General features: G+C 41.4%; 1 protein-coding gene across 1 annotated transcript; it reads right to left on the bottom strand.

Moving 5' to 3' along the window:
- Positions 1-2692: 2692 nt before the first annotated feature.
- Positions 2693-11669, bottom strand: TAT (tyrosine aminotransferase). Its single transcript, XM_060084568.1, has 11 exons — positions 11435-11669; positions 11174-11278; positions 8912-8979; positions 7636-7794; positions 7295-7433; positions 6813-6865; positions 5876-6028; positions 5122-5250; positions 4701-4784; positions 3546-3644; positions 2693-2833 (listed from the first exon to the last, which is right to left on the bottom strand). Exons 1-11 carry the CDS (start codon positions 11667-11669, stop codon positions 2693-2695), a joined length of 1365 nt encoding a protein of 454 aa, XP_059940551.1.
- Between the last annotated feature and the right edge of the window lie 2526 nt (positions 11670-14195).

Here is a 14195-nt window from a genome sequence, read left to right as displayed (position 1 = left end):
CCTGCTGCCGCCATCCGCGAAGCAGCTGGGAATTGTCTCTTGGGAATTTTAATCTCCTTTGGAAGCAGCCCCGACCAGGGGGTCCCTTTTTTATTCAGAATCACCCAGGACATGATGGACAGAAATGTCATCCCTCCTTAGACTTCCACAGAAGCTGAATTAAAAAGTTGAGTAATAGTTACTTTGAAGAAAGGGGGGGGGGGGAGGAAAAATTCACACACAAAAACATTTATGTGTACACAGAATAATCTCGAAGAATAGATCAGCAACTGCTACTGTGATTACCTCAGGGGAGAAGAAAAGGTGCTGAAGGACTGGCATGAGTGGTTTTTTTAAATTTTTTTGCATCGTTTGAAATATGTCCAATGTGCATGTATTTTTTTGTTTTATTTATTTTATTTTATTAAATTATTTATTTATATATTTTTGGCTGCGTTGCGTCTTTTTTGCTGCACAGGGGCTTTCTCTAGTTGTGGCGAGCAGGGGCTACTCTTCACTGTGGTGCACGTGCTTCTCATGCAGGGGCTTCTCTTGTTGCGGAGCACGGGCTCTAGGCGGGCGGGCTTCAGTAGTTGTGGCTCGCGGGCTCTAGGGCACGGCCCCTAGATCACAGGCTCAGTAGTTGTGGTGCATGGGCTTAGTTGCTCTGCGGCATGAGGGATCTTCCGGGACCAGGGCTGGAACCCATGTCCCCTGCATTGGCAGGTGGATTCTTAACCACTGCGCCACCAGGGAAGTCCCCGTTTTATTTTTTAAATCTTTGAATATTCTTTTGACTCCCTTACCAAAATGGTAGATATCAAGGAAATTTGGAAGTTTAAGAAGTCTGTCTAGATTCATGCTAGATAATTGGTAATGCTGGATGGTAATGCTGGATAGAATTATACATACGTGTGAAGATAAAACGTTTTGTATAAACCACTAAGTCTTCCTGTTTATCTCTGGACAGATATCTTTGGGAGTTGGGGCCAGAGGTACAGGAAAAGAGGAGCCAGGAATTTTCAAAAAATCGGCAGGAGTGGCATACAGGAAACAAATGTTTTTCATCTCAATCATTGTATATTCCTCTTGGTTTTGCTGAAGAAAATTGAAGGGTAAATTTTAGTTCACCGAAGTCCGACATAGATGGGAAGGGGATGTTTCATGTTTATTTTTGTGAAGGAAATTAATTGGGTGTGGTTGGCAGAGGTGAGACTTGAAGTTCCTATTCTAGATAAGGAAAACATCCCTTAGTGAAGAATTTCCAGATTGATTATGGTATATTCCTGCCCCTAACCTTGCAAAATAACTTCAGGCTCCCTCCTCCAAGGGCAATGGTTAGGAAAAAATTAGGCAACTGTGCTTAAGAGGATTTGCAGACAAAAAAAAGCTCATACTGAAAGATGAGCACACCGGACACACCTCATTCTCTTGGTTAGCTGAACCAGTTCAACTTGTTACCCAGTGAGTGGTTAGTAGATCTAGACAAGTGTAGGAATTTGGAGAGTGGGGATCCCAAAAGTTGAAAGTGTGAAGTCAGAGGCCAGGTGTTTATAATGTTGCTTCTTAGTTTGTCTTGTTTGTTAGTACAAGCAAGAAGCTGAGCTCCCAAATAAAATATTTTAGGAATAGTGTTTCTTAAGTGACTCCAAATGTCAGTACATCTACAAAGAAATAAATGAAACCTAGTGGGTAATAAATCAATCAGACTGAGCAATAAGCAGCACCTGGGGATAGAAATTCCCCACAGAGGAGAAAAATGACATCACAGAAGAGAATACTTAGTAAAATTTGTTTAAAAAAAAAAAGAAAAAGGAAAACAATAATTTATGCCCTTGGCAAAATAAAAGATCTTTTCAATATAACTGTTTCTTAGAAAACATATGAAAAGATAATATAACATATATATCAATGTTACAGCAAAAGTAATAATGATTCTATAACAATGACGAGTGAAGAAAATTCTGGCCCTTACACAGCAGCGTTCCTGGAAGGTCCTCTGATTCCTCCTTTTTTTAGTACAGATGTGCCCTCATTTTAAGGAAGCCTGATACACATATATCTACATTTAGAAACTCTATCAATTAAATTTCTTTATATCACAAAATAATTCTCTACAAAAAAAAAATCAACGAAAAGTTTCTGTAAGTGATACTTCAAATTGGCAAGCTTTCCTAATGTGTTTAGAATTAACCAAATACACGTGTCCCCAACTTCTTTCATTATAGCATTATTGCATACAGTGAGGTATACCTGAAGTGAGCCAGTAACAAAGTTGGGCTTCAGACCTGACTGGAGAGAATGTGTTCTTACTTAGAGTAAGAGGAAATGGTTGGGGGCACAACTTCCCTCAATCTTTTGATTCTCTAATCCTGAGTTCTTAATTTTCCTGTCTCTACTGTTTCCTGGGTAACTTTGTCCACCTGTTACTCTCAAGCTAAAAGGAGGAAGTCATATGGGAGGATGGATTGATGGAAGTCATAGGGGCGGATTAATGAATTAGTGAGTCACTCCAGCAGAGCAGAGTGAGATGAAATCTGGGGTTCAGAGTGTGTGTGTGTGGATACAGCTGGGGGAAAGCTGGAGCAATTCTGAGCCCTTGTCGTGGTATTTGTGAGGCCCCTCTCCCAGCAGGGGCACCTGAGGAGCAGCAGGGCTCAGTCCCGCTCTCCCCAGCCAGATGGGACACATACTCAGGAGAATGGACTCCATCCTATTTGTCACATTCCTCCTGGCTCCCTTCAGCACAATGGTAGTGCTGCTCACAGAACTCCTGGATCCGGCTACAGGCCTCCAGCATCATCACTTCGGGGATTGTGATTACCACTCGGAAGAAATTTGGGTACTCGAAGCACTGCAAAAATAAAAGCCTGTTATTCTCAGAGCAATTGAATCAGGGACTGGACCACCCTAATATGGCCAGGGCCCTAATCAGCAAAAAGCAGTGATGCCATTAACCCAAGGCTATCATTTCACTCAATGCCCACCACTGGAGTGCTAAGCCAGTAACTGAGCTAATTTATCTTAAAAGGAATTTGTGGGACAAGCTTGATTTCCTCTCACCTAGAATGTTCAACCACAATTTTTCTTCCTGGATGGGGGAGAAACAAATTTTAAATAGAGGTCATGAGACCCATCAGTTTGAATCTTTTCAAAAGAGAATACAGTAGTCCCTCGGTATCCATGGGGGGTTGGTTCCAGAACCTTCGAGAGTACCAAAATCCGAGGATGCTCAAGTCCCATATATAAAATGGCATAGTATTTGCATAACCTACACACATCTTCCTGTGTACTTTAAATCATCTCTAGGTTACTTATAATACCTAATACAATGTAAATAGTTGCCAGTCTGCAGCAAATTCAAGTTTGGGAACTTTCTGGGATTTTTTTTCCCCGCATATTTTTCCATCCACAGTTGGTTGAATCCTTGGATGAGGAACCTGAGTATATGAAGGCCGACAGTACGCTTTGTTGGGGGAGAAAAAGTCAGGCTAAAGACCAGCTCAGGGAGAGTTCCTGAGGCTCTAGAAACCGTTGAGAGTGTCCTGAGAGACATAAGCACTCACTGTTGCCGGGAGGCAGTGGACGGATTGCTCAGCAACTAACTGCTCAGTGAATTCCACATCATTCTCAAATTCTGGGAAATGTTCCATCTCAATTCCAACCTATACCAATAACAGGGAGATGCAAATTTATCAGGAGGGAAAACAGGCCAACTCCCTATGCCACAAATTAAGGTAGGGTCTGCTTTAAAAAACATCTTTGAACTCCACTACTGATAACTAAGAGTTCTTGCTCTTATGAACTCACAGAATTTTTCATAGGGAAGAGAGGATATATTTATATTAATGTTTTAGCTTACTGAAGGGTTCCTTCTTGGATGCTGATAAATGAAAGCTGGAAATAGGATGCCAGTGTTTCACAAAAAAAGGCACTATTGGGACTTCCCTGGTGGCGCAGTGGTTAAGAATCAACCTGCCAAAGCAGGGGACATGGGTTCGAGCCCTGGTCCAGGAAGATCCTACATGCCGCGGAGCAACTAAGCCCGTGTGCCACAACTACTGACCCTGCGCTCTAGAGCCTGTGAGCCACAACTACTGAAGCCCGGGCGCCTAGAGCCTGTGCTCTGCAACAAGAGAAGCCCCCGCAATGAGAAGCCCGCGCACCGCCCGCCACAACTGGAGAAAAAGCCCACGTGCAGCAACGAAGACCCAACGCAGCCAAAAATACATTAATTAATTAATTAATTAATTTTTAAAAGGCACTATTATCATTATGGGCCAGGCTATTCTTGATTGCATGGAACTACCCTGCCCATTGAAAAATATTTAGCATCCCTGGCCCATAAAATGCCAATAGCACCCCAAACAGTCTTTCTGAAAACAAACAAAATTCCTATATATCCCCAAACATTCCTAGGGAACCAGATCTCTCCTAGGTGAGAATTACAGTAGTGTGGAAAGCCTCTTATTTATGTCTTATGTCATCCCTGTATCTACATATAAAATGATTCTCTGTATGAAGAATTAAGTCATTTTAACAGTTTTTTTTTTCTTCTTTTTTCCTTTTTTTAGCACTGAGGTTAAACCACATCAATGGGACAATTCAGAACAAGGCAGTTCCTAAACTGACTCGCTCAGGAGCCCATGTGGTTCTCTTTGTGAGCCCTGCAGACTGGCTTCCCCCACCTACCACCAACTGCCTGCCACCCACATACTCACCATGAGGTACATGGCCCCAGAAGGGCGGATGGGCCGGAGTCCAGGGATAGCAGCCAATGCCCCATAGCAGAGATCCGCATTGGACTACGAGAGGAGACAGAGATATCAAGAATGAAAAGTTAAGCAAAAGAAAAACCAAGTCATTAAAAGGAGAGCCCACATCAAAGGCAGGGAACCTAAGTTTGCTCTCCTGGCATAAGGGGTAACAAGATAAAAACTCTGCCACTTGAAGCTTTTGGCCAGGAGCAGGGTGGATTGCCAGAAGTTAGAGAAATGTATGGGTAGATATTTACACTGATGCCACCTCCTGGTTTGGAAGCCCCATAATGGAGCATTGCTCCAGAAATAAGGACCCATTATTTCAAATTCCACTGGTGGCAATCCTTGACTCCCAAAGTGGAAAGTCATGGGCTACCCTTACCTTGAGGAAGCTTAGGGTGTTGTGGTAGAACTCTTGAGGGGGGCGACGCAGGATGCTTTTCAGAGCTCCCTGGACAAGGGTGCAGGGTCCCAGGATCCGCTGACTCAGCTTCACCAGCCCATCTCGGATCTAAAAGCCCCCCAGCAAACACATTATTTAGCCTTTCTTAGGCATCCCCACTGTGGAGATCCTTGTTCTGCCAATTCTTTCTATCAAGTTTTTAATCTCTGGAGAAGTGATGGTGCCTAGTGTCAATCTTAGATCAGACCACCTAGGTTTGTAGCCCAGCTCTGCCGTGCACTGGCTGTGTGACTCTGGGCAAATTATACAACCTCTCTGTGTCTCATATTTCTCACCTGTAAAATGGAGGTAATACTAATACTGGCCTCACAGGGTTGTTAGGAGAATTAAATTGAAATAAAATACATAAAGCACTGGCACATTGTAATCCCACAGACAATATTAGGTATCATTACTGCTATTGTTTCCTTTTTTGTGGTACTAAAATTGGAGGTAGATGGAACTTCCTCACCAAAACAGAAAAAATGAGTTTTGGAAAGGAATACCTAGTGCTGTCTTTATCCAGTGTCTTTCCAGGCACACGGAACTACAGGGCCAAAAAGAAAGAAAAAAACTCCTTACCTCCTTACCACTGTGCATGCAAAGTAAATAAATAAATATTTAGAAAAATATATATATATATATATATAATCGCCCCTAAATTAGACACACTATTTCACCACATTGCTCTCACCTCATTGCCAAAAATATCTCTTCGGTCATGGATGAGGATCCAGCCCATCCTCCAGCCAGGAACCAGCCAGCGCTTGGCCAGCCCTCCACAGGACAGGATGGGGACGTTGCTACTGAGGGTGGCTAGAGGTTCAAATTTGGAATCTGAAAACGCCTGAGGAGAAGAGGGGCTTGTTACAGTTGTCTTCTGGTTTACCTTCCTCCAAATCCCATGCCTTGCAAAATTTTCCTTATATCACTAGGGACAGGGTCTCAGATTTATGGGTTCATTCCTACCCTGAAGCATGATTGGGATCTCAAGAGGCTTCAGAGGGGACTATCCAACAACATTTAACCCAGTATCTAGTCTAGATTAAAGGAAGCCTAAAATGAGGAAACTGACCCCAGCCCAGTAATAGGTACAACCCTTGGCTCTAGGGAATGAATGACCGTTGGAGTTACAGATTTCACAATAATATATGGGTCCATAATCCCTTATGTGAAATTCCTGGGCTCAAGTGTGTGGCAAAATGTAGAATTGTTTGGATTTTAGAAACGTTATATAGCACATGTACCATATATTATATAACAGCCGCAGGGCAATCGGGGACAGCACTCCTAATCAAGCAGAGTAACTGTTCCGCCCCTTTCCTTACACTCTTATATAGATCCATAAGTGAGACAAATAAAGATTTACAAATATCTTTATATCAGGCCAAGTCAGGTTTTGCCACCAAATGAATTCCAAAAATCTTCAGATTTTTATAGCTTTTTGGATTTTGGAAAACTGGCTAAGGGGTGGTTATCTGTATATCTGTTTAGAGTGCAGGGATATTGATTAGTGCTGTACTGAAATGATTAGGATTTGCTTCTGATCATTCTAGGTGCCACATCTAAAGGTGCCATGAGATAATTTGGGATTGAGATTATGGAAGTGATGCATCCTACCCAAGACTCACCATGTCTCCATAGATCTCATCAGCTAAGATGGGGACACACTGCCTTGCAGCCACTGAAAATAAGAGAAACATGCTGAAATCATTTTTAATGTGAATTGCCTTAGCATTTAATATTTACCTGGGCTTATTATACTTTGCATTTCATGTTTGTATGTTTCATCTTCCTCTTTAAGAACTATAAACTCTTCTTATACTCTTCCAGGGTACAGAGCCTAAATTTACTCTTTAATTAACTAGATATTTCAAACCCTCTCTTCCACATGATGGGAGTGGTGAAGAGGCAAGTATTTCCTCTTTTTCTCCTTCTTTCAGGAAGTTCCTACCTTTCCAGGGGCACACCACTCACTAGAGACCCCAGTGGAGCCCTCCCACCTCCATCCTAGGCTTGGAACTTAGTGAAGGACTCCTTTCTCGTTCCATGAAACAGCTGAAGGATTCCATCCCCATCTTCTCCCCTGTCAAGTGAAGTCTGCTGGATTTACCTGCCAAAATTTTCTGGAGATGACTTCTACTGAACACTGACCCACAAGGGTTTGATGGATTATTGACAACGAGACAAGCTGTCTTTTCATCAATCAGAGATTCCAGTTGTTTCAGGTCAATTTCCCAAAACTTCTCTGGCTGGGGAGGAAAAAAGGGGGAGACTAAGATGATTCTGAAAAATGTAGGACTACTCACTTCACTCAAAGATATAATGTAAATAACAAAATGTGTCTGTGGCCTCGACCACCCACTTCCAGATCTTTCTCTGCTAAGATAACGGTCATATATTTTTATGAAGTAGTAATTGAGCTCTTGTGTCTAAAATTTAAAAGTCATTTACCAATAAATTGTAGGGTTTGACCTCGATTCCCATAGATTCAGCCAGAGTCCTGTAGAGAGAGAAGCCAGGTCTGGGAACTAGGATGTTTTGCCCTGGGTTGGCCAGCACAGCTAAACAAAGTTCAATAGCCTGACTGCAGCCACTTGTTAGAATGACATCCTGTGAAGAACAGAAAAGTTTCATTTTGTTAGGGGTTCCAACAGCAACAGGAGGAAAAAGGTTATCAGATGAATGAGTGAGAAGCAAAAAAACCCCTTATTTTTACAAACTCTATGTAAAGTAGTGGGGACTGTACAAAGCAAAATTGAAAGAGGTGAATATGTTTATCTATGTGCATATCTAAAAGTTGTTGAAAATGTTGGCCACTTAAGAGAAATAAATCACTTAAAAAAGGACGGGTTGTGACAAAGCGAGAGAGAGGCATGGACATATATACACTACCAAACGTAAGGTAGATAGCTAGTGGGAAGCAGCCACATAGCACAGGGAGATCAGCTCCGTGCTTTGTGACCGCTTGGAGGAGTGGGATAGGGAGGGTGGGAGGGAGGGAGACACAAGAGGGAAGGGATATGGGAACAGATGTATATGTATAACTGATTCACTTTGTTATAAAGCAGAAACTAAAAAAAAAAAAAAAAAGGACTGGTTGGCTGTGACTCAGCAGACCTCCACGAGAGATCATTATGACCTTGGACTTTTTCACCTGGTTATTTATTTACTTTTGACCAGAGATTTGAAACCTGACTCTCTTCTGAAAGACAGATATAGGGCACCTCTTAATGTTAAGAAATGTTGACCCCCACCCAGTGGACAACAGAGCAGAGGGTAGCATTTAAACTTGGCCCTGCCATCAATCCAGTATGCCATGGAACCTCTATCTTCCCATCTAAGTGACCTTAAGGGCAGTGAAGGAAGCTACAGATTAACAAAAGACCTATTGGTAAAATTTTAAATTTCAATTATCTGATGTTTATGAATTATTATTTTTCAATGACCTTTTGCAGAGAATCAAATATAGGGTGACCTCTGAGTCCTTTAAGCCTCCTTGAGACAGACACTATATGAGTTGTATGCAACGTTATTATCATACTATAATGACATTAAATATAATCACTGATTAGTGGCCTCCCCATATGAAAAGTCCTCGAATTGCCAAAGGAAATTATCCTTAGTTTTTGTTCCACTTGAAACCCTTATTCCTCATGGAACAGAAACAAGGAAAAGGGTAGAGCTTGCCCAATATTGTTCCCAAGTTGGTTCCTTGTCTAGGGCTCACCTTAGCTTCCAGGGGTGCCTCGGGACAGTGGTAATAAGAAGCAACCTCCTCCCGACTCGATAAGTAGCCTGAGAGAAAAGAGCAGAATGAGGAAGCTGTAAGTTTTCATCCCACAACTGACAGCTTTGCCCTTGAGTCAACAGGGCTTCGAGGCTACCTTCTGCCCAGCTCAGAGCACATACAATCTAGTTTAGCTCTCTGTCACTATAGATAAAGGAGATTAACTTTATATCTTACAATTTTATAATGAGCACAAATGTATAAATAATAACAAAAAGAGTTCCCCAAACTATAAAATACTCTGCAGCATCTTGGTTACTGTGATATGTTTTATTTTATTTTAGATTATTTAATCTAAATTTTAGATTAAATAATCTAAAATAGGATTAGATTATTTAGGATTTAGATTATTCCTAAATCCCTTCCAGGTATTATATTTTTTGAAAACTTGTAATTAATGAATTCATTACCTTGGGTCCATTTTAACTTTTTCACACTGTATTGTATACCTATTAGTATTTTTCCTTTTAAACTATATTGAGGGGCTTCCCTGGTGGCGGAGTGGTTGAGAGTCCGCCTGCCAGTGCAGGGGACATGGGTTCAAGCCCTGGTCCGGAGGATCCCACGTGCCACAGAGCAACCGGCCCATGCGCCACAACTGCTGAGCCTATGCTCTGGGGCTTGCAAGCCACAGCTGCTGAGCCCATGTGCCACAACTGCTGAGGCCCTGCGCCTGGAGCCCGTGCTCTGCAGCGGGGGGAGGGGGGCCACCGCGGTGAGGAGTGGACCCCGCTCGCCGCAACTGGAGAAAGCCCGTGAACAGCAAAGAAGACCCAACACAGCCAAAAATAAATAATATAAATTAAAATAAATTAAAATAAATTATATTGAAATTAAAAATTTTTTTCTTTTAAATTATATTCTCATACAATAGTTCCAAATGTTGACTTACAAGCTTGAAGTATAGACAGTTTCATACAAATTATTATGTTTTACAAAATTGCTCTCCAGAAAGATTGTCTTCAGTTACCAAGACTAGAGGCAGTATTTCCTAATGTTTGTTAAATTAATAAGTAGGGATAGGTCTCTTGATGTTATACAAATTAGCACTTCTTTAATTACTAATAAAGAAGAGTGTTTTCTAGATATATATTATTATCTGTGTTTCCTTTGGCATGAAGTGTTAATATCCTTTGCATTTTGTCAAATGGAGACTTGGTTTTGGGTTTTCAGGTTAAGTTAGTTTCCTAATACTTTGGATATAAAAGTCATTATAAACTTTAAAAAAATTTTATTGAAGTATAGTTGATTTACACTGTTGTGTTAATTTCTGCTGTACAGCAAAGTGATTTAAGTTATACATATATACATTCCTTTTCATATTCTTTTCCATTATGTATAAACTTTTTTTACAACTTAACTTTTGGTCTTATTTTGTTTTGATTTTTATTTATGAAACTTCATAAAATGTAAATTAAAAACCTAAAAATCACATCCCTGATATCTCTTTAAAGTGTTTTTAAAATTCTATTTTAGCATGAAACTGGATTTTTATTCTGCATTAAGAATATGTTTCTATGCGCACATATACACAGGGGGGAAATGTGCAACACTGAAACAAAGTCAAGGAATCATTTATTTTACCAAAATGTTTAGGGTAGAAATGTTTAATAGATGGAGAGAGTTAAACCTAAACCTAAGAATAATTTCTTTCTGTCCTAAACAAACCTTCTATCCCCCAGTAGGTCAGCTCATTCTTTGCTGTTCTTGGTTTTATTTTTTGTTTTTGCCTTGAAACAAGCACAATTACATTGCGAGTGTGATTAGGACCATAATTAAATTAAACCTTGAATGTGTAGAGAAGGAGAAATAAAGCCAAGAAGCTATTTACACAGGCCAGTAATTAAATTAATTTAGGAGCTAGAGGGCTTTGTAAAGAAGCAGGTGCAGCCAAACTCAAGGCCTCCATTTAGAATTAGCGATGATAGAATAGGAGCGTTATTTGAGAAATAAGTATGTAATGGGAACCTAGAGCAGGGAGGTGCCATAATGCCAGAGGAAGCCAGGAAAGAAGTTAGACCTTGATGGCTTGAGGTTAAGCATGCTGAGACTCCTTTCCCCAAATCCAACAGCCATTTTATCTGAGCTTCTCCTTAGGAATTATGCATCAGGAAAGCAAAGAAGAGTGCTAGAAATTTATTCCTATTAGAAGAGCACTAAAGATTTGGAAGCCACCAGATTAGAGTCTCAGGAGGAATTTACCAGTGGAGGGGGCATAGCCGTTATACTTCCCCGAGTCAAGGGCATCTTTTATTGCTTGGGTAACTTCAGGATCTGTAGGCAGGTTTCCAAACACAGTAGGGTCCCCTTTTCACGGGAAAAAAAAAAAAAGAACCGCCAAGAGGTTATTCTTCCAGGCCCAGTGCTCAGACCCACCCTCCACTTCCATCCTCTCCAACCAACCCATGAGGATGGGGGTGGGAGGAACAATGCCTGCCTCTCGGTCAAGTGTCTCCAACTCACCAATTGACAGAGCAATCGTGGTCTTGTTTGGATTTGGCTTCACCTTCATGCTGTCCACAATGGCCCGGATGGGATTGAAAGTTTTGTTGGACATGTCCGAGGGCCTCACGGACCATCTGGCCTTCCTGCCTTTCATTTTTCCCGGCACAGAGCTTCTCCCCGGGATGTTGACATGCACATCCAGCACTGAGGGGAGGTCGCCATCGTCGTGCAACTGAATCATGTATGGGTCCATCACTAACAAAGACTATGGGGAAGAAAAGGGGTCGCTGTGACATTAAGAACAGACATCATCCTGGGGGGGCTACAGCTGGACCTCAACATTGGGGTGATTTCACCAGACATCTCTTTCCAAACTCCTTTCTCATGTAAAGTAGCTTTGTTATGAATGTGGGGAGTTTTAAGACTTTTCCCTTAGCTGGAAAATAAGCAAGAGCCCATTCTACAATATTAGCTGAGAGTGTTCCATCGAACACTTACCTACTGTGAGATTCGCTGTGTGCAACTGTAATCCCCATGAAAATTTAACCACGCTCTCAGTGAAACCAAGGAAAAATGACATGAGAACTGTTAAACAGTGAAAGCATATGTGATGTGTTCCTTCCTTTCCATGCAAGGAAGAGTCTTCCTAACACTTCAATAGACTGTGTCTTGTCCTGTGCAAAGAAGAACCAGGAAGAACCATTCTACATTGTTAGAAATTTAGTGTTAATATGGTCATTAGTAAAAATAAAGCCCTATTTCATAAGCATCCTACTGTCCTGTGGATAAAGAAGTCAATACACCACAAAGAAAAAAGTGCGTACTCCAAATCACCATCACCAGATTAGCTGAGGCTTGAGATTTTACCTTCTGAGTAAAGGAGAAGCAGCTTCCAAGTAGCCAAACCAGGAAGTTGTCCTAGTTCTTTGGCAAGTTACAGTGACAGTGAATTCAGATGCAACCTCTGACTCCTGAAATAGTCCCACACATGGGCGTTGGGCCTGAAACTTTCATGCTATTGGTTCAGGTGAGAACTGAGTAGCCAGCCCTCCTCTTCCCTCCCCTCCCCACTTTTTGCTTCTTTTTACCTCTAACCCTGCCTCCACCTCCACCACCAAATCAGGAATTTGAACTGGCTCTGTGTTAACTCTTTCCGCGTACTTTGTGAGATGTTTGAAAGGACTGTCAGAGAGGTAGTTAGGTTTACAGTTGGTAACTTTTGTTAAAACTTTTTTGTTACAAAACAACCTATTAAAATTTCAATAGTACAGAAACGTATAGAGTAAAAAGTGAGAGTCTTGCTATCTGTATGTTCCATTCTCACTCCCAGGGCCGGGCAGTGGTAATGATTTGGCCATTTCTATCCATTCACCAAGATGGATAGATGATAGTAGATCAATTGATCTATAGATGATAGATAGACAGATAGATGATAGATAGATTAGATGACAGATACAGAGTTACAGAATTTTATGTATTTTCAAAACACAGCTGAGATCATTCTCTACAACTTGTCGGGCAGCATGCTTATTTACTTCCTACATCTTGGGCTCCTTTCCTTGTCAGTCCACAAAGTTCTACTCCAGCTGGAACACACTGCACAGTTAGAGTAAACTAAGGCCCCCTCCATAAATATCTTAAAAGTACACAGTCTCCAAGGCAACCAAAACCTGTGCAATTGTGAATTCTCCTTCATTTTCCTGTTGTGGAGCTACTGGAAAAATAAGATGTCAGGTGAGATCTAAATAAAAAACTTTGCTAAGCAAGCACAGCAGAGTCTCAGCATTCCTATGAGCCTATGAAAAGTACCACCCACCCAAGGGTTAAGAGGAGCCTCAGCGACCCCATGGCTCAGATCCTATCTGTTTATTTATTGAGAGACAAAGAGTTGTTACATAAGCTCCGTCTTCTCCAGCTGCTTATCGGTGATTTGAGTCTCCAGTGGGGTTGAATAACCTTTTATTTCTCTGGTCCTTCTATCTCTTAGTGCTTTGAAAGACTTACCTAATGCATTCTCTTCCCCACTCCAGTGAAGTGAGCATTTACCACTTCATCTCACCAGTGGAGAAGCAGAAGCACCAGGCAAGGGCAGGAAGCCAGTCAGGTCAAAGACAATTTAGGTTCTGAAGCTCTGAGCCCTGAGCTAGCTAATCCAGACTGCTCTGTTTCAAAAAGCTATGTCTACAACATCTAAAAAGACAGAAAAGGAAAGGCTTAAGTCAGCTCTCCTCTTTGGCACCCTATAGCAAAAGGTGAATGGCTTGTTTTACTAAATGCAGTGAAACATTGTACAGAAAGAAGTATACTTCACAGGCTGGACGGACTGCCCTTGGTTAAGTTGCCAAGTGAGAACACTTGTTATTTCCAAAAGCACATAGATTTTGTCAAGAGAGAAGACCACCCTTTCCTAAATGCTTTTATTCCACCACCGCCGCCATTTAAAATATAACATGTAAAATATAACACGTATGTGCTGGAGAAAATCAGAAAAAATTAAAAACATTTATAATCCACCACCACTCTTAATACATTAGTCTTACTTTTCCCCCACAAAGTTTGGATCTTGTTCTATATACATATTTTTTAAATTGAGATAAAATTTATATAACATAAAATTCACATTTTCACCATTTCAAAGTGTAGGATTCAGTGATTTTCTTTTTTTTTTGCGGTACGCAGGTCTCTTACTGTTGTGGCCTCTCCCGTTGCGGAGCACAGGCTCTGCACGCACAGGCTCAGCGGCCATGGCTCACGGGCCCAGGCGTTCCGCAGCATGCGG

This window comes from Mesoplodon densirostris, chromosome 19 (genome assembly GCF_025265405.1).
Source record: "Mesoplodon densirostris isolate mMesDen1 chromosome 19, mMesDen1 primary haplotype, whole genome shotgun sequence".
Lineage (NCBI taxonomy): Eukaryota > Metazoa > Chordata > Mammalia > Artiodactyla > Ziphiidae > Mesoplodon > Mesoplodon densirostris.
The sequence above is the reverse complement of the archived record's forward strand: the minus strand, read 5'-3'. Positions and strand labels throughout refer to the sequence as shown.